The 26084-nt window shown below is 33.5% G+C and overlaps 1 protein-coding gene across 1 annotated transcript in view; it reads left to right on the forward strand.

Annotated features, from left to right (window-relative positions):
- LOC119687972 (neurotrimin) overlaps nucleotides 1–26084 on the forward strand; it is a 114901-nt gene that overhangs the window by 84632 nt on the left and 4185 nt on the right. Inside the window, exons 7-9 of the mRNA XM_038102544.1 lie at nucleotides 3187–3336; nucleotides 8770–8856; nucleotides 9129–9269. Of these exons, the coding sequence (XP_037958472.1) occupies nucleotides 3187–3336; nucleotides 8770–8856; nucleotides 9129–9269 (378 nt within the window). The remainder of the gene's footprint in view (nucleotides 1–3186; nucleotides 3337–8769; nucleotides 8857–9128; nucleotides 9270–26084) is intronic.

Raw genomic sequence — 26084 nt, forward strand, 5'->3', positions numbered from 1 at the left:
AAAATTCAGTCAAATCCCACCTTGTCAGCTAAAGCCAGGCAAAGATCCCTTTCCGTTGTCATATTTTCGCTTCTTTATCTGCTTTCAATCGGCTGCTGAATTGTGATTTTCCATAGCCGCTTATTACTTATGGTTCTCGGCCACCAAGTGTTCATGATCAACCGAAGGCATCTGTTAACGTATGTCCGAAGTTTTTGGGGGATCGAAGCCATAATAAACCACGATTTAGATCCATATAAGAGTACACTTCAGGCATCGAATATCGTAGTTTTAATTTTAAAATGTAAGTTTGTTTAATACCAAATGTTTTTGAGATTAGCGAAGGCATATCTGGCTTTCCGAAGTCTATTTGTTACGTCTTCTGAAGTACCACCTTCTGTTGTTATAATGCTGCAAAGTATTCAAACTCTTCGACATTTTCCACGATCGTATTACTTATTGTGAGTTGAGAGGTGTTAGATGTGTTAATGCGCATGAATTTTGTGTTAGCAATATTAATGTTAAGCCCCACTGTTGCACACTTAGTTGAAGATCTGTAATAAAAATCGCATCATCGGCATATTCTAAATTGGATAATTTATTTCTTATTCCTCAGTTGATTCGACATTGATCTGTGTCTACCATATCTAGCTGTTTACTGCTTTATTTCGTCATGTATTATATTAAATGCCCGTTCGAAGTATCTTTTTGATAGCTTCTTTCCATATTTTGGAATACATTCCGTGTTCCATTCCTCAACAAACAAGGCATGTAACTATTCAGAGTGGTCTGCATTCTATGGATCTATTAGGGTTGCGTCGTCTAACCTCTTGTAACTGTTTACTGCTTTATTTCGTCATGTATTATATTAAATGCCCTTTCGAAGTATCTTTTTCACACTACCATTTGTTCGTCAACATTAGTTACAATGCATCCGTTTTCATTTTCCACAGGTACTGTACCGAAATCATTCTTACCGACTATATCACGACTTATCTTTTACACCTCTTTAAGATCTCCTTTCTCTGAGGCAACTTGTCACGTTTTGCCTGACGTTTTATTTGCTTCGAGAGCCGTCTGTATTCGTTTTGTAACTTCACTTTATGGATTTTCCTTGTTGCACTTAATAATCTTGTTTTAACACAGATTCTCTACATCTATATATCTATTTTGGGATAAGATCCCAAAATTCTTGAGATAACCATTCCATTCTTTCGGGTCTGGCATGCCCTAATACTTCTTAATTTAATAGCTTTGTTTAAATAAATTCCCTCACTTCTAATGTGCGAGTCGTTTTCACCAGGCATTCCAGAGAAAAGAAACTTGCCTCTACTATTATTACAAATTTCGCCGCTTCCATTCCAGCGAACTTCAATTCCAGTCTACATGTGGCAATTGGTATTTCCCTCAATAACTAGATGTTGTGGAACAGTTATACCGCTGAACATTTGATTGCCATTGCCGCATATCTTTAAAACAGGGATCACCTCGAGAAGGTTGAGGATGACATTTGTGTGGAGAGGCTTTTTGAGACGCATGCATATACCTTGATCCCCAATATTTTTTCACAATATTTTTTCTTGAATTTGTTTAAGCAGATAAACAAAAGAAATAGTTACAACAGCTCCAACAAATTTTGCTAGTAGCAGAAAATAATCAAAACAATAAGTCATAATGGAAACTATTACACCTTACATCACTATCGTCATATATGATGTTACAACCAAATTTAATTGCTAGAGATTGCATTAAAATAGGTTGGTCATCCCCGGCTAATTCGAGTTAGTGCGATTCGATATTACAAAATCGTTGTCTACATAGACGATAATCTAGCGGTGATTTTGCCTCACTTATAAGCATCAGTGAGTCTCTTTTTGTTTGGGTTCTGGGACATTCGAAGGAAACGAACTAGCAACTGTGGTTACCGAATAAGGATCTGAAATGGACCAAAACAAACACAACATCTCAATCAAACACTAATGTGTCAACACTTTAGGAATATAGACACGTTCACCACTGGGGCTTCGAATAATATATGGATCAATAGCGAAAACGATGAGGTTGCTTAGATTCTGCGATTTAAATTAGATAAGAGAAAAACGAAAGATGTTATGAATATCAGCAGATTTTTAGCTCGTATGCTCACTGAATATTGGACTATTTTATAAATAATTTAATGTTGACGGTTTTCAACAAGTGGGCTATGCAGGAGTATAGAATCTAGCAATCACTTTCTATAACTCAGGCCACGAATTCACCCAAAGTAATTTTGATGCTTAGGAAATCATATCTTCACTGACTAGGCAGTGATTTTCTTTTGGAAAATTAAATGGAAATAATGGTTACTGCAAATCGTCTGCTTCTAGCAACACTAAGGGCAACACACTGAGCAGTAGTTATCTCTGTGTTAGTTTTGATATTCACAGCAACACTTTAAACCGAATGAAATCCAAGTGCGCTTAGACTTATTGATTCTAAGTAATACCAAATGGAACTAACCTTAAATATGGTCAGTAGTAGGCATTATGGAGGACGTTATTGTTGAGGTGTCTTTCAAATTTAAAGTGCGTTCATGACAATGCAAGGCACAAATAAAAAATTATTTCTTTATATCTGCAATATATCCTAACTGCAAATTCCTTACTTTTTTGATGCTAACGTTCCCAACAGTCCTTTCAACTCCTTTCACTACTTGACCTTAATTTCCTTCATTACAGGTGCACATAATATTCGCAGTTTTAATGTTTATTTCACCCAATCTGCTTCTCATAGTCTTTATTAATTACTTCGTTTGCATGGCTAAGAAGTTTTTATGTGTAATCTTCTCATTTAAATAACAGATGAGCAACGTTTTTGTCAATCTTATTTACTGGCTATTTCAGACGACTATACTTTCCAAGACTTTACTGCTCCTTAAATCAGTAATTAATATAAATATGACAATTCGAAGTGTTTCATTATGGAATATTATAATTTAAATATAATTGTAGACAATCTGCAAAATACCTGGTTTCAGTATTTTAATTATTTCATCTGAAAATAAGATATAGATTAAACTAATTTTATTAACAATCGTTTAAAAAGTCATTTTAATTTACGCTCCTTTAAACCTTTTCATTATTTAAATGTTCCAATTTATATTTAATCCTTGTTTGTCTCTGTTGTCTTTACTTATAAAAAATACAAATTCTTTGCTTTTTATTGCAGGTGAACGATTTGTGCCGGAGAACTATGAGAACGGCTATAAAATTACAATGCGATTGACCATAAACGATGTTGACATACATGATTTCGGTTCATACCGCTGTGTGGCAAAGAATTCACTTGGGGACACAGACGGAGCAATTAAACTTTATCGTAAGTATACATAAAGGATATTTAATTACTACTAAATCGAAAAGGGAAAGCACAATACAACACATGCCACTTACGACCAAACGACCAAAAAGATAGCGTATCGCAGCACCCGAAGGAAGAACTTGTATTGAATCGACGAGGGTCATGTGTGGGGGGAAACGTATGCAAAGGTTTGAATAATGGTTAAATGTTTAGTGCGGGCTTAGCCACTCATGCGAAACAAACGAATTGACCATTGAACAAGCCAACCAACCGAGTTACTCACCCACCAACAGACTAACTGGCTAACTGACTGACTAAATGACTGCGAAACTGAGTGGAGTAGTGCAGGACGGCTTGGTTGTCTGTGATTGATTTATTTTAGCACAAATGGTAACGCACTAATTCAGTCCAAATGTTCTATTTAATTATTAAGAGAAAATTTACTGCACGTTGGTTTGTGCCACAAGTTGCTTGCTTTAAGTCTGCCAAAACGAAAAACATGACTTCAATGAGAAAAAAGCCAAAGCAGTGCGCCAATCGAGGAAAATAGAGAAAGTGGCACATGGACTGAAGTTCGAGTCTGAACTCAAGTATGAGCTTGGCTAGCATTTGTTAAAATATAATTTATACATTTGCAGTCACCATTGGCATGCGCTCAGTCTCCGAAGTTAATGCCGTTTGACTCGATGGCATTCCGTGTTCGTCTGGAACCTGGTGCCATTTCAGCTGCACGACCAACTGCCCACACTGTGCAGTAAATTTTGTGCAACTGAAAGTAGATATTGCATAATTAATGTGGCACTAATTGTAATTGAAACAGTTTGGCTACAATAACAGCACCAACAATACCAGCCAGGCAGCCAGGCAGCAACACGGAGTACAGCGGCCGAGCGGAAAAGGGGCACAGCAGCACTTCTACTGCAAGTACCCTGGAAATATGCTCTGCAGTCTACAGCTTGCACAATTTATTCGAATTTGTTGGCAATAATAATTAAAATGAAATTATAATAAAATTTTAAACAAAAGATGTAAAGCACTGCTTAATCAGCAGCAGTTGATGTAACAGTACAAGAAGAAGAATGCAATTAATTTCATATTAAATTCAAGTCCTGCGCAACATGGAAAAGGCATTATAAGTCGGTCCAGCAGATTTGTTGCTTCGAAAAATAAAAGTGACATTAATATTCGAAGCCTTTGTGATGCAATTACAAAAATCAAGTAACCTCCGTAATGAAGAAATAATAGGTTACTTCTCAAACATTACCCAATGCACTTTTCGAACATTGCGAATAATGTATATGGCCTTTGTGTCCATTATACCTCCGTATACCTTGCCTTATAAACAATTCGGTCTTCCACATAAAGTCAAGAAGAATCAATAAAAAAAAATCTATTACTCATTGTAATGCTTTTTAAGCTGTCAAAGGAAGGTGCATTAGACTAACCGTTGATTCCATTACTCGTATAACTCCGCATGCTATACGAATGTTCAGATGAATTTCATCTTCTATCCATCATAGCAACTCCTGCATAGTCCACTAACCGCTTGTCGGAGCAATATCTCAGGGCTTCATTAGCACTCCAATAGGTACACGAATACACATGTGTGTACATATCGATTGACTTTAGACAGTATTTATCGAAATAAGAAATAAATCTTATTCTACAAGCCAAATCTAGGTTTGTAACAATGCTATAGTATTAAGTTAATAATAATAAGTACACAATCGAGCTAGTTTAGTGGGAACGCTGTTCGAATGGTCCTTTACTGTTTGAAAAATTTGCCGTAGCAAATAAAGACTGAATTATACCTTCATAAGCTCCCCACATCTAAGCAGTACTAAAACTGGTATAAGCCTGTACCTACTAGCCCATGCATTTCTTGTATTTCTTGAAGTATTTCTAAATTGAAGTCCGAAAAATTCACTATTCTTAAGAAAAAAGTTTTATGCAGTTAAGGTTTCCAGCAAATATTTACACTCATTAATATGTATCTCATATCGCCACGAGTGTTCGGACAAATTCAAAATAGTTGGAATACGTACTATTTAATCCAGAATTAAAAACTTTGGAATTGCGGATGAAATCCACTGAAAGTTAGCTGAAATTTAAAACCTACATAGAAGGAAGTCAGTGAACGTCTCTTAAGGTGTTGATTTCAAGTAATTTACTCATTGTAATTAATTTTTCCCGATGACAAGAACTTCATTTCTAGTCGAAAGGATGATAATTATACGGAAATTTTTAAATCCAAAAATTTGATTTTTAAGGAAGTGACCTTTTGGGCTGACTATATAAGTGTATTGGACAATGCCTAATGTTCACTATCGGTGCTGTTTGGTACCTTCTAATGGTTATACATAGTTTTTGAACTGCAAGTGTGAAAAATTGGACCTTGCAAAATTTTGTACCAAAAACTCATGTGTGTTATCCAAATTTAGAGTTTTGACAATTATTGATATATATTTATATAGAAACCTAGTATTCACAAAATTAGAGTCCTTATAAAATGTCATTATAAACTAAATATGAAGGATTCTTCTGATTAATATCTATAATGTATTGTGTTCAAGCTATAGTATAGTACCACCAAAATCAATCAATATACATACTCAATCAATACCATCTATAAACTGGAACTATTGTCTTACAAATTATTTTTAATAGATGATTACTCGTTACAGGTTATAGAAATGTAAGCCAATTTTAATATATAAATGATTGTATTATATATATAATCAAGAGGTATATAGTCTTTTCAGTATTAAGCATTGTAAAAAATTTAAACTTTAAACTAAATAATACTGCAATCATAACATATCTATCAATATTACCAACACTAATCTCGCATTGCATAGAGCTTCTTTTTTGCCCATTAGTCGTCTTTTATTTTTGGGCCATACAGAACGTATTTACAATGTGAAATATAGTTATAAGTTAAAACCATTTTCAGACCCTCTAATCAAAATAAAAATTAATCTGTTAGAAGAAAATTTAAATGTAGCTCTGTATCTTTCAAGAACCCACGAATGTGTTTTAAAAATGGGTAACACTTCAAGTCATGTTATAATTTTCCTAAAATGCACCTGAAAGAAAAATACAACACATCTATTTCACAATATTTGAAGTAATTCGGGTCGATCTATAGAGCTATATTCTAAATTAGTTGTTATTAGTTGTCATTATAAAGGCAATTATATATACAAAATAAAAAACGCTTTGCCATCTGAGCGATGAACTGCATTTAAAGGGTTGTACAAGTTTTATATACTGATACCGCATAGAGCAGGTTTCTTATATAGGTAGTCATTGAACTGATTCAATTTATAAAATAGAACAAATTGTGGTGTTCATTTTAATTATCCTCGTTACCACATAGAAAACCATTTAACTAGGAAACATACTGATAAGAAACCTTAGAAAATTGCTTTTGGAAAACGACTCTGGAGGAGGTTATTCACAGGGCTTTTGTTATAGAAGTGTGTTTCCAATGCGCTTTCAAATCTATATCAAAACTTATGTTATTCTATTCGTAAGGACATGTTATACTAAATCATCATATCTATCACTAGACAAACATATAGCGCACAAAACCAGATCGATTTTACTACTGCTTCGAGTTCTGTGCATTTGCCTGGTAGGTTTTAGGGATTTTTAGATTTTTCTTCACTGTTTTTAAGGAGTTCTTTTCTTGAACTTTTGTTTTTTTTAATTTTTAATTGGGTCAGTTTTCTTCTCTTTCTCTGTGTGATATTCACACTTTCCAAATAACATTGTTATTGGAATTACAATATGTTATGTTACAATTAAAGTAAACTCCATTGTGTTGTGTTAGTGTTCAAAAGTATTCTTTGCTTCACTTAATTCAGATGGCTGTCTATTTAGGCAAACACGTGAAAATAATTATCTGGAATCAAATTAGAGTGAGGTAAAAAGCATTCCTAATATTCAGAATATCATAACCCAACAAACGTAATCTAATTTTTATAATAACATACGAGATTTCGTCTGTGTAGCTGATATCCTTAAAAGTGGATTGTCATGCCAGAGCAGAGATGAAACCCACAGTAGTCATGTGCTGTCTGCCTGTGAGGTGCCATGTCATGAAACCGGTAACTACTACAGCGTTCAAAATATCATCCTTATTATTTTAACTAATTCTGATTTCATTTATCAATTGAAATTGGTTTTATTCCAATTTCAGGGTGATATAGGTCTTTAATTAGTTACCTTTTTTGGAATGGATATGGTGTTATTAACTCATCATACCGAAATTCACGTGAGAATTCCTAAGTATTCGTATCGTTTGAATGGTTCGCCGAGTTTATCGATAAAGTTTTTGCTGGAAATAGAGTGCAATTTTCTTATGATATTAATGGAAATAAAATCAATTGGCTTTGGTCTGCAACACCTGGTGCTGTACACATTTTGAAAGTTTTTCAAAAGTCATCCATAACATGTCCCATAACATTTGTTTGACAAAATGTGACTTCAAACGAAATATATTGCAATGCTAATTTCTTTCCTGCCGATAGTGGTGCGTGTTTATGACGAAAAGATACTGTCTAGACGGATTCGAATAGCAAAGAAAGGACAAGGACAAAAATTTATTTTAATTTATTGAAATTTGGCTGACCAATTACTCATCATCAGTGGTGTTAGGAAATAATCGAATATTTTTTTTAAATTAGTTTATAGTCCGATTATAATTTGTTTGGACTGCAAGTGCCAGGGCTAGAACTCGTGCCTGTCAAATTAGAAGCGATAACTAATCGTGTTTATTCACAAGTAGCCAAGGCTGCACAAACTTTCAGTTCTCAAGTTCCAGGTTTTATATAACTTTTTTTTGTTATTTAATTAGCAACACTAACCAAAGCATTTGCCGCGCTTTAAATTAGAACGAGCTTATAAACTACAGCTCTATTTGGAAACACAAGTTCAACGAATTGAAATTTAACTTTTGAGAGACTTTTTTAGAGATCTGTTATGCATATCTTTTACTTACTTTTTTGAATGCAATTTTATAAAGAATCTCTGCAAATATATTGTACTTTATATGAAATTATATAGTGCTCTTCTTATGACACACCATAGAAGTAGTAAAAGTAGTAAAAATAGTTCCTGGACGATTGAGGCTTCTTATAAATATCATTACTTTGTTTTTAAACTGTTTGCTTCTGTTAAACTGTATTCTGCTCTTGAATTTTAAACGGTCTCGAGTATAAGAAGAGGACTGATGGCGAAAGGACTCCACAGACACACACATATGCCTGTCAATTTATTCCTTGAATTCCTAGTCAAAATCATCCAAAACACTGAAACTCTTTTCGGCTTCCATATTCTCTTTGAATTTTTTCAATTTCTCGTTAAAAGCAGAGCATTTGTGCTTGCATTCGATTAAAGTTCGTTTGCATTTTTTTCTGAAGTATGATTTTTTTGCTGTATTTCCAGATATACCACAAACAACGACCGTCACAACAGTTGCACCCACGGTCGCCCTGAACACGGTGCCAATGGTCATTGTCAAATACAACAAAGGTAACTTTTTGTACCATTCAATTCCCAGTGTTCGGAATAAAATTTATTCATCTTTTCCATTTTTGTATAATTTCGAGCCCTTCGCATGTTTTTTTTAACACCAATTTTTTTATTTTTTTTTATATTTTTGGATTCTTGTATTTTTTCTGTTTATTCAATAAACTTTATTTCATTTCTATTATAAAATTTCTGCTGTTTTCTTATTTTCCGTGTGAGTTTTTATATTTTGTAAATATTTTTATCTAACTTTTTTATTTATTGTGTTTTTATAGAACAACGTTTTAACAATAAAGTGCATCGTACAAAGTCAAAAGCGGAAATTCCGCCATCATCACTGAATAATGTATTTGTTGGCGCTACATCGAGCTTATGGAACTCGCAGGACCATTCAACGGGGAGGGACCATCATCAAAGTAAGTTTATTCCTTTATTATTAGTTTATACGTTTACGGAGACAACAATACTTGTCTATTAAAAAGTATTTCATGGAAAGAAAGCCATCGATAAATATAAAGAAATCAAAACCGGTGTGCAGATGAAGAGCGGATGTGTACTTATTTCCCATTCACAATACCGGTATAGTCTGTTCCATATGAGGAATACTCATAGTAAATAATACAATATTTATGTATTTTATAGTTCCTCTAGATTTATTATAACATTTCTTTGAAATTGAATTTTTAAAAATTTTAAAAAGTTTCAAGTTTTGTGTCATGAGAGTTTCAATTTTCATTTCTTTGAAAGTTTCAATTATTTACAGTTGCCTTATAAAATTAATTTAATTCATGGATTCAACGTTTTTTATATGCAGATTAAAGTTTCCTAGACGTATCACAGAGTGGAAGAATCAAAATTAAATGATCGAAATTTGAAATTTTTAAAACCAGTTATGATATTAAAACAAAATTTTTCCAAAATTTTTTTTGCGTATGGTTTTTGAGATAAGCTTTGTTTTTCATGTCCGTATTTTGGGCGCTGTCGACCTACCAGAACCTCCCATAATTTGGTCTACGACAAGCAAAATTATTATCGAATTAACATTCTATCATTATTTTTATTTAAACCGCAACTATCAAAGTAAATTTCTATATTTGGGCCTGTAAAATCTAGCCTTATTCTTCAGTTATCCGACTTCGAAGTTCAATAATTGGAAATGGAAAATGAAAAATACAGGAAACAGCAAGACAAGAACAGCTAAAACTGTCTCTTAATGTCAGTTTTATCATCAATCAACAAATGTACAAGCTCCATAAAATACAGGAAAGAAATGCTCTTATTATTATTAAAATGTGACAGTGTGGCAACACCAAAGTCCACCCTTATAGTTGAGCTACTGAAAAAAGTAGTAATAGTTCAAAACGTTAGCCAGCCTAGTCAGTGTCTAGTAAGTGAAATTTCACTTTGTACTTTATATTGTAATTAAGATTTTTGTGCTCTGTGACAAGAAATTCATTTTAAGTAGAAAATGTATCCCCTTTTTTATATTGAAAATTATGAAAAATCGAATCAGTGTCACCAAACATCCTTCTTTGCAATTTATTATATATTACTTTGATCTTGCCGTGCTTTGATAAATCTTAGGTCACGCACATTCAACAAACATATTTGAATAAATGTGGTCACTTACATTCTGCAAATGTATTTCAGGAAATTTATCTCAAATTCTAATTAAAAGATTTATATCCACTAAGAAAATTTTCAGATCCAAAGTATTTTCTAATCAAATGAAGCTTTGAGCTAGCCATCCATCTGTTTCGAATATCACCAAATAGATTTCTCGTCATTAGATATAAAACTCTTAATTAGAAAATTAAATTGGAGATTGAAGAAGTGTTGTCTCCGACTCCGCCTCACAGAAAGTGACCGTAGAGTTTGACAATATGTAGATTTTCCTCAAATATATTTGCAGAATACAAGTCACCTGAAGTTATCATCAGTGGTTCTTGAAAATATATATTGGTTTAGTTGTCATATACGCATGTATAATTTTTGGATTGCAAGTGTTGGGAATTAAACCTTGATATTTATATTATAATATTATTTAACGGACAATAAAAAATTGCAATTTTTATTTTCAAACTTATTTTGCTAATTATTTAACACCATCAGAAAATAAAAAGGGACCATCTGAGATTTAATTTTATTCACATTAATAATTCAATAGAATTAAAATAATTCCAATAACCGAATTTTACTTCTATCAATTTCTCAAAAACTATCAAAATCCCTTAATTTTACTCCTAGCAGCTGTTTATTCGCAGCTTGCAATCAAGCGACCATTCCAAGTAAATTTTTATTCTATTGGTCCTACTTGGAATGTTAATTTTTTTAATATTTCCGACAAACCTAAAACACATTTTCAAAATATGTCAATTTTATTAAATTTCATCATATCGTCTTATTCTTTTCACCCAATACGCCCATCCTCCTTTTAAGGTACAGAGAGGGAGTGCCATTGAACAAATGTCACTTCCGTTTTTTGTTGCTTTTTTTGTTGAAAAATCTACGAATTTCACTTTGGAAGGGAAAAAAATTTAATTCTAATATTGTCAATCTGACAAACGATTATGCCAATAAATTCCTTCATCCTTGGTTTTCACACAGTGAATGCTTAAAATTTTTCTTTGCATTCACTACACAAACTTCGATTTTCCTCAAGTTTTTCTCCATCAACGGTTCAAATTCAAATTCGACTGCATTTTCACACAATTTCGGATTTTTTGCTGCATTGTCCTGCGTTGAATTGTGATTTTCCGCTCTTTTTTTAAGGTACTCGCAGTTTTTATATCGGCTGGTGAAGTGTGAATTATAGATTTACTCAAGAGAAATCAACGCCATCCGCTGAATGAATGCATTAAGGCAATCGATAGCTGCGCACACCCAGTGCCTTATAGTTCAAAATGTAATTTTGCAGCGAATTCCTATCAAACACATCTACATCTACATAAAGTGGCATGACTATATATATTACGTGTTTAATAGTGGGAATATGCCAGGACAGATGTGGATATCTATGTATCTCAGTAATTTCACACTTGCATATTCATAAAACGGAAAAGCATGCTTTTGTCGTTATTGTTCCTCCTAAAACTGCCATGGTCGCAAGTGCTTCTTGAAGTCTAAATTAATCCATAAGAAAAGGCAATTTGTTATATCTTTTCCGATTTGCGTGTTAACGAATGAGCAGTGAAAAAGTGGAATAACTTGGGAAGGAATTTACGCAGCGTAAGAAGGAGGGGTAAAGAAATGTAGTTCTATTAAAAAAATGTAAATTGCCCATATTGGCAATAGTCAATCGAGTTAGAGTTGTCATTGCATTAGATTACTAAGTAAATAGGTGTTATATTAGTATTATGCTGCTGTCAACACCAAAAGATGATATCATTAATAATTCAATGAGCTTTATTTCCAAACACCAAAAAGGCGTCGGATCCAACAAACTTCTCTTTAGGTAAAAATTTTCTTTCCTTATCTTTTTTTCGTATAATTTAAAACTCAAACTGATATCTTGATAAAAATCAAAGACTTTTTATACTCGTAGTAGCCTTATATTGCTCAGGTTAAGAGGATGATATTGCACCAAAAATTATTGGTTCCATTTCTTATTAGGAATTACTCAACTAAAAATTTTGTTGCCTCTTTTTTTATCAGACAAAAGGGAAGCCTCATCAGTATATGTATGCTTACTAATATCACAGGACGCATTTCTAAATAACTGATATTTATTAACCTTTCCATTAAACTATGATTATCTATGATGCCCTGAAACAAATAGCAGTCTCATCTACAGTTGACGCGTCGAAAACTGGAAATAACTTGTTGTTCTTCTTGGTGTAGCATAAAGTATTATGGATTTGATTATTGAAAGTACTAGTAAACCAATTTATGAGTTTCTTGTTTCCTAACTCCAATCAATATATAAAGGCTTTTCACTTGTACTCGTATGTTTTGAATTCTCTATTCCAGCTTCTATGGTCCCGTTATTGTTTCATACCGATTTTCGAATGCTGTGTATAACCGTGGGTGTTTCTGTAAACAAGTCTCCGTAGTTTCAATTCAGTATAGAATATTTTCTTTCTTACTGGATTTTAGAGATTTCAACATGTCATTTTGGTGTTACTCTGCTGATTGTATGGATTTAATCCATACAAAAAGAGAAACATAAGAATATTCACTGATTTTTATTGTTTTTATCTGTAAATGCTGTATCATGCTTTGTCAATTTTCGGTCTGTATATAAATTAAGGTGAAATGACTTTTAATACCAAAGACAGAAATATTTTCGTTTTTTTATAAGTACATTATCAGTGAAAAATAAAATTTTCGAAAAAGATGAGAGAGTGTTAGAAAGAAAATAATTTAATAAAATCTCAACAAAGCTTAGATTTTTACACTAATGTACGCTTATAAACGAATGAACCTAACATGCTGTGGAAATGATTTAATTTTAAAATTTATTTTCCTGAACCATATTCCATAGCCATATCAAAATGAGGTCTGTTGTGATATTTTTGTAAAGACTCTATTAGGCCTCTATTAGTTCATACACGATATGTCAAAATACTGATGCAGTCTGACGAGTAGTTCAAGTAATGTGAATGCAGTTACTGCACTAAATTCATTACTAGATCAAAAATATTAATTTGGTTTTTTGCTTAATATGTAGAAAAAAGTCTTGCAACTCCCATGCGCCATTGTACTTACAATATATCTCTATATTGTTCCTTGATCAAAATAAAGTAAGTTGTGCTGAGTTGCCAGTACTGTTTCAGCAACAAATATTCCCTTAACATGGTTTCAAGTTTTAGAAATATATGATCAATTAGCGACCACGTTTATGCGATTTCTCATCAACGTACTTTTTCTGTACCGTTTAAGAATCATATTTATACTGATAATCCCCAATTTTTTTACGATTCTAAAACAAACATTCGTCAATTTATGGTCGACCTATTACCAGCTATGTGCTAACTAGTCATCGAAATTTACCTCAAACGGAACCAGTACTAACGGATATCGGATATCTTGTGGAATATGTTGTGTTTCAAGCTTAATGACCACTTTGATCCCAATCATAATTGCAAGTATGTTTTATATACGTCTACTTTCGGAAACACAACATAGATAGTCTTGTAGAAAGGGGATTAAATTTAAATTTTTAATTCAAATTAATTTAATTCGCATTCCGAATTCATTATAAGTTATTTATATCACAATTTATTTATAAAACCGTGATGGCGTAGTTTGAAAAACTGATTTCTTCGATAAAATACATGATTGTGCATTGTCATATAATCCTTTTACTTAAGCATTACTTAGCACTATAGAAGTTTTCTTTCAAAAAAATATTATATCATCTCTATAATGAAAGCATCCCTATGAGTTTCGAAATATCTGTACTTATTCTCTGCTTGTCCTTGCTCCACACATTGCAATTACAAGCCAAGTGAACTTTCCACTTAAAGGGAAACACCAGCCAAGGGCGACTTTATAATTCAACTCTTATTGTTCAATACTTCAAACATTCGCTTTCAAATTCCTACAGTATTCCTACAAGTCCTTACACTAAACCCTTAAATAAACTTATAGTTGTACTAAAATGCTCAATAAAACCGATAAACCATTTTTTTATTTATTCAATATACGCACAAGTACGTGTAAATGTCTTTCAAAATGACAGACAGGAGGGAAATGCTAACAAGGAGCGCTGCCAAAAAATAAAAACATAGCATATTTCACACATGTCCTTACTGCTTCCATTCACATGATTAAGAATATGTCATAACAATTTCATGCCTTTTAACCACCACTTAGGTGACAAAACCCCAACACGCCCTAACTACCACCCCCCGCCTCACGGACCCTGGTATTGCTGGTGTGCTCTGCTCTCTGGTATTGTCTGCTGCACATATGACCCGCATGCCGTTTGCTGCTTGCCGCCTCCCGCTTGCCGCCTGCCGCCTGCCACATGTCGAACGCCGCATTCCACATGACGTAGCAGATATAAATATTTGGCCATTTATTTTATGTTTATTGCCAAGATAACGACTTTAGCTGGATTAAAGGATATATCAAATATTGAGTCAACCGAGAGGAGCTCAACTTATTATGAGCGAATTTTCCAGTTAAAGTGTATCGGTAAGCGGTAAGGAGAACGCCAGGAAAAGAACAATATTTTTTTATTATAAGTTGAAAAGTAAGCGCCATAAAAGAAGTACACAAAGCAAAAGCAAAGCAGAAAAAGGAAATAAAAGTCAAAAGTGAAAGGAATAAAAATATGACTTAAGGACATGCAATTTGTTGAAACAAATATAAAAAAATATATATATTTATATGTAAAAAGGATATTTTAAGCAAATAAAAAATATTCGGTATTTGGTATTTGGTATTTGGTTAAGTGTATTCCCTCAGGCTTCGTCGAAATGGCAACAAAAGTTGCTGCTTTATTTAAGGAATAAAAAATACATAAACAAAATAAATGAATTTAGTAAATGTTTTATCAATTTTTAAAATGTTCATAGAGAATTGCTTATTTCGTGCCACAGTAGGGATATCTTGGAAGGATGCATTAAGAAATGTAGGCTTAATAGTTTTGTTCGAATTTCTTGAAGTCCCGCAGCGCTCACTTCAGTCAAGTTTTAAAAAATGAGATACGCTGCAACTCTGTGGCAAACAGGACGAATATTAATCTTCTTAGACGAATCAAGGATATGAACGGATGACAGTAACAATTTCCATATGAACACGCAGTACAATACATAAATATTTCAATATTTCAATAAATATTGAAAATGAAGTATCATGGGTAAAAAAGCATTATTTTTTAAAATTCAACACATTTACAGCGTTAACGTTGGCAGGTCGTAGGTCACGCATATATATATATATTGGTTTCTAATGGCACCTAATAGGGCATGATCTCTACGTAAATTTGTTAGAAACAATAGGCAGGATATGAGTGCTTTTAGGCAATCTAAGTATTTTGAGCTCTATTTCTGAGTCTTCTTCCGAAAGAACCAAAATTGTGTCATTTCATAATCTATATTTGTATCTTAATTATACATTAAACAAATCATCGCTGCAGGAAATCTACAGGAACAAGTCAACGACACGAGAAAAGTTATTATAAAAAAAAAAAGAATTTTAATCAAAATTATAGGAATTCATGCCGTCATTACAATAAGGCAATAAGGCTTTTCGCTTTAACCTGAAGACTTAATGTTATTCAACTTAACGGTAAGGAATGTTTCCTTGTGTATCTTAAAAGTGAGTTATACACTTTTTCTTTCAATGACTTTGTTGCTTAACTTTGCAAATCATTTTTCCAAAAGAATAAAATAAGCTGAAGGGCTTCGAGATGCACTCTTGTGGTCACTGTGTTCACTCAGAATTTCAGTGTTCCAACAACCACATGGTTTAAGAATTCTGGAGTGCCAGCTATGTGAACTACGTGAAGAAACGGCAGAAGTACGCTTCCTTGACAAGTTCTGGCCAGTACAAAAATTATCCTGATATAAAAACATCATAGTTATTTTAGATAGATAAATAGATTTTAAACGGGTTGTAAACTGGTCACCACGTCACTGCATCCTTTGGGGATTATTGTGACGACACATCCACTTTAGTACCATAGACGAGTAGCAGTTTAGAACGCCATTATGTCCTTTGGCAGTAGATAAGTACCAAAGTCTGAATCTGGCGAGACTATCACAGTGTCACAGAATGTGTTCTGCTGTTCCCTCTTTTCCGCAACGAAATCTGCAGCTATCGTCTCTTGTAATGCCTAGGTTCGATAGATGCTTATTTACTCAACAATGTCTAGTGAAAACCACTGTGACAAGCCAGATGTCATTTCTGTTCAGCATTAAAAGCTTTGTGAAGATCCGAATTATCTCCTCGACATTATCCAAATGTAATGCAATAGGACTTTTAACAAGCCTCTTTCTAGACTCAATATTAGATTAAATATCTTTTGGATTTAGATTTGGTTAAAAAAAATGCAACCTTTTACTTTGTCGTTGCTCCAAGACTCGTCAAGTTTTTTGGGCGGTGGCTCATTTTTCATTAGATCTTTACTACGTCACACGTTTTTTAAGTGGTGGGTCATTTTGTATTAGCATTCTAAGTTATTCCATTGCTTTCAATAAAGGGTAATCCTTCATCTTAAGTGAAATAAACCTTTCGAGAAATGTTCGATTTTTATCACTAAAATGCCACTACTTATCTAATCTAATCTAATTTAATTTTCTGTACGTTTATTTAGTTTCCGTTTTACGCTCAAAAATCAGAATCTAGAAATAGATTTTCTTGACAGTTCTTCAGATCTGTCATCTAAAATCACCAAATTGAGCAGAATGAATATTGCGACAGAAGTGGTAGTAGAACGGAGAATAATCGCTAATTAAAGGAAATAAAAATATATCTGTTGAGCTTTTCCTGTAACCAACCCACCAACATGAAAACAAGACAGCCATCAGAACAAGATTATTGATCAGAACAAATTAGTAAATAATCACTTTTTTGTCTACATTAAATTAAAAAATTTCGGTTTCTCGTAGTCATCATCAGTGATTATTATCACTTCGTTTATGTTTTAGTTGCCCCAAGTAACTGGTCCATGTTGTTCGACAACGAACATACTCGTACGTTAAAGCTGAAACATTTTTCACTACGCTGAATATTGGCTTAGTAAATATACTTAGTAATCCATTAATTATTTATGTTGTGTAAGCCACTCGTCATCCAGATCCTATAATACCTACTGCGTAAATATAACATAAAAATTTTAAATTCTTTTACGAATATTAGTTTTGCACTACTTTGAGTTGCGGTTACCTTCAGTTTTTCATTGAATTTTGCAGAGTGGAGTAGGATGGGAAAGTAACAGTAATGTACGTTACACTTCACTCAGTCAAGACATCAATATTCCATGCTGCATTAAGCATGCTGTATGTGGAATTAAGTTAAATAATGCGCAATGTACTGCATAGGGAAGCTGCATAATCTACCGACTGGGTTAACTGGAGCTATTTTGGGCCGATGAGTAACTTATAAGCGGAGATAAATGCAAAAAATATGCGAAGTACTACAGCAATTTTCTAATGAAAAAGAGCAAATGAAAAATAAATTTTCATAAAATACAAAAATATAAAAATATAAAAATATGCAAAGCCAATGCATATGTTCAAAATTATTTTCATGTATGATATTTTAGGTATGCAAAGTCTTTGCTAACTAAAAAATATCTTTCAACGATTTTTTCCATTGCATATTGTTTGGTCCGAGCAGACAAGCGACGCTTGTATATTTGCAAACCGATATCAAAGCCAAAGTGTCATTTCCGCACTCATATCCTTTTACAATTTGATCACTTTAGTTAAATGTTCGCCACTGTATTCTATCGATTAATAGTAAATCTACTCGTTGACAGGCAAAACTGCTGATGAAAATCTAAAACAAAATTGTTTCGCCGACTTTGCGCATGCAAGCGGGTCCAACAGCAAACATCAAGGATGAATGGACAGACGGAAAAACGGACAAACGGACAGATGAAGAGAACAACTTACTGGCTAATAGTTTGATAGTCTATGAGTCGTCATCGTCATCGTCATCGTCATAGTCATAGACACCGCATGCATTGTGCATTTGTGCATTTGTGCATCTGTGCATGCAAAACATGCTCGACATGTCCTCATGTGCTGTGCTGTTCTGTACCATGCCGTGGCGTACCGTGCCATGTTAGGCTGGCACATAATGCCACAGTCAACAAAAATTTTGCATATGCACTGCTCTTGCTATTGCTATTGATGTTGGTATTGGTGTTGGTGTTGGTGTTGCTGCTGGTGCTATTGGTGTTGCCACATATGCCAATATCTGAAAAAGGACGTAAAGGACTACAACAAATTGCCACGTATGTTGCATGTTTGCTTATGTTTCGCTCATGGACTCGTGTATGCTTTGTGTGTGTAATTCGTTTATATTCGTGTGTAATTTATACAAAATTTTGCGCTTGTGTGTGTGTACTCAGCAATAAATCTACGTTTACATGCCGTACGGGAACACCGCTGGGCGAGAACGTGGTTATTTCTGTCATGTAACTGCAACTCAAGCTGTTGCAGTTACTGCCGCTGTTGTTGTTATTAGCGTTGTTGTTTCTATTGCGATTACTGCTGCTGTTGGTGCAGTTGGTGCAGTTGCTGCAATTGCTGCAATTGCTGCAATTGCTGCCGTTACTGCTGGATGAAAACCATAAACGAAAACATTGTTCTAAAGCTGATGCAGGTTACAATGTCTAATACACAAGCACACATCAACACGAAATAACACTGCGACAAACATTGTCCTACATGGACTGCCACTAAAAATAGCGTTCTTCAAAAAACAGCAAGGATGACAAGGATATTAAAACGCTTGAGAGCAATTTGTCTGAAATTTCACAGCGTCGATTCATTTGCTACAAGCCAGCGTTTTCACCTATTTCCGCTTCCATCCAGTGACACTATTTGAATTAAGGCGCGCGGAAGCACCAGAAACAAAATCAAATATAAAAAAGGACTGATATTCGATTTTTCTTTGTTTTCATGTGGTTGTGTACATATTTTCTTTATTTGGAAATTTAAAATTGGAAAATTTAACTAGCGAAAAATATGATACATTAAAGAGGAAGCGGAAACGGAATCCCAATGCGAGCGGCGGAGCAGTCAAAAAAAAGCACTTGGAAAAAATTGTGCCGGCATTGATAACAATTCGATATGTTCGGTTCATTGCAACAAATCATTGCAAAAAGAGGTGATGAAAAGATGCAACATCGTTGTAAGGGCTTCCACATAAAACCAAATCGAAATCAGTGGCAAAATAACAAGCATTCAGAAATGACTTCCAATTCTTCTGGCCTTCATAGTTTTAATACGATTAAGAATCTTCAAGTTTACGTTGGAAAATGAGTTCACTTGACAGTCTCTCTGGAAAACCTTTACAGAAGTAGAATTCTCGATTAATGTAGTTTCCTTTATAATTGGAAGAAAAAAAGTTTACGAAAATTTTTTATCTCAAACTGAATACTCTTATTCCAACGAATCTCCAATTTAAGGATCTCATATGTGGTTTTTCACAAAATCTACAAAATACAACTGAAAAAACTTTATGAGGTCGAAAGTTAGAAAGATTCAAATCTTCAAATAGTCTGATTGGTGCAATAATTTCGTACTTACTCATGATTTACTGATCTATTGTGGATAAGATGTGTGGACAATGAAAAAAAAATGGATTAGTTCTTCTGTAAACCAAGTCTTTACTTTCAAATTTTTAATTCCATTTGTTTCAAAATATTACAATAATCTACGAGCTTAATTACTCATGATTAGCAAAAAACACGAGGGATAACACTTTCTTGACCGGTATCTGAACACGAACTTAATCGGAGCCAAATAGCCGGGTTTACTCTACTTTGTAGCTTCTTAAATGTTTCTTATCTTAAATCTTGTTAAACTACTGAAAAAGGGTTTGCTCGAACATTCATATTCGAATATGCTCTTGTTGCATTATCGGTGAATACGGTCTAAGTTCACAGTGAGAAACCGTGATTAATGAAATGCCTAAAGCTTCCACTTTATCATTCTCGTTTAATCAATTTTCTTTCGTCGAAACCATGCTCTTTAAAAATATACAATTAAGAGAAAATAAAGCTCTTTGGCATTCAAAATGTCTTCCGAAAATTAGATTCAGTTTATCTCATTGACAAATGAAATCGTTTGTATTTCTTAGAAAAGAAATGAAAATGGAAATTTATAGAGTCATGATCATTTATATCGGACCAATGTCGGAGTATAGTATAGTGGAGTATAGTGCCAATTAAAAACATATATTCGCATAATTTATATTCATTAAAGAAATTGTAATCTTTTTTGACAATCCGTGAATATGTCAATGTTCTGTTGAGCACTATAACTCATCGATATCCACTCTCTCTTACAATTTCCAAAAGGTTCAGTTTATTAGGTTAATACTTTGTATATATTTAAATAATTTTCATTTTTTAAAAACTAATATTTTCTTTTCGTTGAAGTAAATAGGGTCCTTTGTAATTTAACTTCATTCCCTCTTTGTTCGCTCAATATTGCCCGAGATTTGCTGGAATTTCCATAATTGCGAAAAGTAATTTAATTTCATTCAATATTTCAAATTCATTATATTTTAATTATAATTTTATATCTAACCGAAGCACTTGATACCATTTTAATGACTCTGACTCAACTAAGCACAATGGACCCTGCTGGGCTCCCTGTGACAGTAGCTTACTCTGGCGTATACGCAGCATTTTTTGCATTAATAATTGTTAAATTAGCATTTCATGAGCTGTAAAAGTGAAAATGAATTTATTTTTTAATACTTTTGCGTAAAGTAAATTTTTTCCTTCTGCAATGAGTGCCTTTCACAATGGAAATGCCACTGGAGTAAAGAGAATCAACAGTGGCAGTGAAGGCCCTGTGCTCGTACCGGCGACAAAAAATCCTTAGCTAAGTTGCCGAAGTGCCAGTGTCACGCTTAGTGCCATTGTCACGGTTCTTTGTGTAACCTCTGCAGATGCGGTGGAACAAATTCCTATGCTGATTCTGTTGCTTGGATTTGCATTTTGTTCACCGGACAACAAAAGTTAATAGAGCTGTAAAAATATTGTTCAAGTCAAGGTGCGATTTTGTTTGCATTAAATTAAGTGCACAAAAAGGATTTTTAATTTTTATTTTTTCGAACTGGCAACTAACTTTACGTAAACGTAAATACATAAACGACAATTGTCAAATTATTCACCGGTCATCGTTCTCGGATGTGGAATCTTGTTCAGTGTCGTAATTAAATTACAAATGAATGAATATGAGCATGACGAAGAACCATTAGAAGAACCACTACTTTAAAAAAAAGCACCCTGAATAACATTATAAAGTAACACAAGATGTTCTATTGGGTGAGGTTAAAAGCAGTATAAAATATTTTTCTGAAACATTTATGTGAACTTAATTGAAAAACTGTTGCTTGAACTTGTTTTTGACATTTATTTCAAATAGTGATTATTTGACTTGTCCGCTTAGAACTGAGGCTAACGAAATCATCATTCTTGGCTTGTATACATCTAACATACTTAGAGCAAACAATATTGTTCTTTTACGAAAGTACTTTCGTTGATTTGTGACGCACATTACCGAACCTCTCTTCAAATCAGTTGCCAAAGATTAATTTAAGTAGACCTATCTATTAACCGATGCTATGAAATATTGCCGAAGTATCCTTAAATATTGCCGAAGTACTGCTGAATGTATATTCCAAGTGATAACAACAATACTCGCAAATATATTTTCAAGTTTTAGACGAGTGAAATGATTTCTTTAAACAACAATTACCAAGGTTTAACCCATTTATTCTAAAAATAAAAAAGAATACTCAATTTTTATAACCACAAAGTAAATCCTTTGACATTCAATCTCACCGAATAGTATAATTACAAAATAGTCGCTCAATGCTTGCCGTGTAATTAAATTAAAGCGTAACAAATCCAAACAAAATACAAAATGAAACAAAATAACTGTATTATTAAACGCCCTAAAACAGTATGCAACATAAATAAAGTTAGCTAAACGCCTAAAAATCTGCAACAATTTTGAAAATATTTTCACAAAGCAATAAAATGGTTATGCGGATCGGCAAAAACACCTAACGACAACAGTCAGGACCAATTGTACTTTTTGCACACTTCAAACAAATATTATGACATGAAACCGTAATAATATCCTCATGTCAATAATCAAATAAAAACAATAGTTCATATGTGCATACTGCGTCGCTACTCCCACTGTACACCCACTGTCAGCCCTTCAGTGAACGGGGATGCCCTTCAGTACATCAAGCTTTCAGTGCAGAAAGTTTTAATAAAATATATAAAAAAAATATGTCATTCAATGTAACGAAACTATATTATATTTCATTGAGTTATTCCTGGTGCAAGTAAACCGGATATTGAAGCTGGAAAAAAGAGTACTAAGTACTTAAAAGTGTACTTTTTGAGATAAAAAAATAAATATTTTTAATTATGTAGGGTTATGTTATAAATTTTATGGTTCTAACTTGATAACACTATTTTTGTGTCAAAAAATAAAAAAAAGACACTTAAGATTTGCCAACTAATAATATGAAAACCATTCATATTCAAACCATATGACCATCCGTATGTTCAGCAACCGCTGAACATGTTAAAATTATGAAAACCTGACACAAAAATATTGACGATTTTTCGCATGCAATTTTCTTAAGTGGCGAATGGGACTATAAATTCATAAGTAACCAGTCAAGGGTGATTGCATCTATTGGGTGTTTATTAGATTTTCCAAGCGGTGGTGTAATTTTTGTACTAAACATATTTTTTAAATAACACTTCCGGCAGAGATAAACTTCAACTATGCATTGCAGAAATAACATCCGATGTCACTCAAAAAACAATGTGAAGTGATTTTGCAGTACGACATTCCACAAGATAAGGTGAAAATACAAATATAGGTAAGAATAGAATAGGTAAGCAATAGATATAGATAAATGGTGGAAAGTAAGAAACTCTACCATGAAATGGCACGACGAATGGATCGCACCAAAAGACCACCATCAGCTGTGTTTTCATGGAATCCATAAACTGCCAGAAAGATAGTTAAAATGATGAATAGCTTACGATGGAAAATATTTTGACTAAATTAAAATTTACCAAGATACTCGGAGTCACTGTATGATGCGGCATTTTATATGGAGATGTGGCAGGCCCACACAATATTGAAGATATATAGATAAATATTTCGTGGCTTCAACAAAACGATGGCACAAGGTACACAATATGTGCTGTTAAGGCTTTGTTATGTTACAGGAAAAATACTCTGGATGTGTGATTTCATATGTTGTATGATGAAAATTGGCCATCTGACCACTAAGATCATGCAATTTGTCACCACTCAATCTTTTTTGTAGAATTACTCAAAAAAACATGTTTATGCAAATAATCCCAAAACTGTCGACACTTTGAAAACAAACATTTGTGGAGTTATGACCGAACTATTGCCAGGTATATGCCGGCAAGTCAAGAACTATAGTTCCTCAAAAAGATCCAGTTTGTGAGATGTCCCGTGTAAATAGTGTTTGCATTTCACACCTAATTAAAATGTCGAAACAATATATCTAAAAATTTTGATTGTAATCTTAATCAGAAGTGTGTTTGATAGATAACCCCGCATTTAATACACATTCAAGAATATATATTTATATATTTTAATATATGATATATGTATAATGAATGAAAATATATATACCTGTACATAACATATTTATTAAATATAGACTTAAAACCAAAAAACGTTTATATACATACATATTTCAAGGAGTCCATTAAAATATAAACTTGGGCTATAACTGACTATTTGAAAAAAAACCCTTCGAGGTTTTTAGTGAAGCCGAGTTTTTTGAAAACTTGTTTATAAATATATACAGGTCAATACAAAGTCAAGTGATGTGATTGGTTTTAAGAACCAAAAAAGTATTTAGATTTTTGGTCTATTAATAGATTACTTGTAATCATTTTGTGGTGTCTAAGAAGCTGGATTTAATACAGAAAATTCAAAAATCTCACTAAAACTATTAAATACAGCAATAACAGTCGTTATGGGTTTTTGTTTCTTTCAGAAGAAATATGAAGAATAATAAATATGTCTAATCTGGTTTAAATATGGTATATCATCTGTTACTACAGTGTGAGTAGCACTCACACCTTTAATACAGCTGATATCAATGCTATGTTCAGGATTCTTCAAAGCATAGAAAAATATTTTATAGCCTAAACGTACTTTTTGTATAGAACCTTGCGTTTGTCATTTAGTTGGTTTGTCCATCTGGTCCACTGCACGTCCCTCCATCTGTCCATATGGTCTGTTTTTTATTTTTTATATTCGCAACTTTTTCACTTTCACATTTAATGATTTCGATTGGTGTTATGTGAAAAGCATAAATTTAAAAAGTGGAACTACTGTGCGTAAGTGGAGTTGTGCCCTCGTCACTCCCATCCGTGACTATCATAAGAGACGTTGTTCCGAAGGCAACACAAAAGATGCAGAAACTAAAGCAAAATGGCAGCAGAAGCAATTTGGAATTTTGTTTCAGTTTGCCATGATGACATGGACATGAACATTGGTGTGTTCCCGAACTCCGATGTTACGTTGAAAGTGTGTTTAACACTTTCCCGCTGCCCAACCCCCCTGCAATATGTACATTATGTTTTATTTTTTATACTATTTTTATATTGTTAATAATTTGTAACTTTTTTGTTTTGTGATTTCGTATTGAATCTGTGATTTTATGTGGGAGCAAGTGGAAGCGCCACGCTCTTGCCAAAATTTATATAAAAAAGTAATGGCTTTTATGCTACTCGCACAGATAACCTCAATATTTATTGTAACGGTTCTCACTTTTTATTTTCGCATATATGCTTTTCTGCTTTCTATACGCACTAGCGCGTCGAGGCATGGCGGAGGTAGAGTCACGGTGCTCTAGCTATTGCCGAAGGGTTGAAGGAAAAAAATTACAGAACAATTTTGACAACTCTTTCTGGTTACAATAGCTATGCGAAACTAATGCTACAAATAGAGGCAGTCAGTAACAAAAGTTACAACCAACAACCAACCGGCAACTGGTAACTGGCAACTGGCAACTAGCAACTGGCAACTAGCAACTGGCAACGAGCAGCAATTTGCAACCATTGCAGTTGTTTTTCGTATCCACCACGACGATAGCGCTTTTCTGTGTCGTTGAGCTATAGTAAATTCGAGTATCTGCTTATTTTTGTGCCTGAGCCGCAGCGGAACGGAGCGCGACCGAGACCGCGACCGCGTGTGTGTGTTGGCGGTTTATATCAGTTCTGAAGATGTGTTTATTGCAGTTCCCAAAAGTGTTTTTTAAAGTTTTGATGTGACTGTTGTGTGGCGCGTTTTCGACAGCACAGAAAAATAGCTGCAAATTACACATAAAAATACACAACACACAAAAAAGTTACTAATAAAAACTTCTATGGATTCACATATCAGCAAAAATGTGTAAGTGTGTACCTACGTATCACTCCCATATAGCTATGTGGCTATGTGGCTATGTTTATCGACATTTGAACTTTCTCTGCAACAACTTCAAGGTTTAAAAGTGTGAATTATGTGATT

This window comes from Teleopsis dalmanni, chromosome X, assembly GCF_002237135.1.
Source record: "Teleopsis dalmanni isolate 2A chromosome X, ASM223713v2, whole genome shotgun sequence".
NCBI classification, from domain to species: domain Eukaryota; kingdom Metazoa; phylum Arthropoda; class Insecta; order Diptera; family Diopsidae; genus Teleopsis; species Teleopsis dalmanni.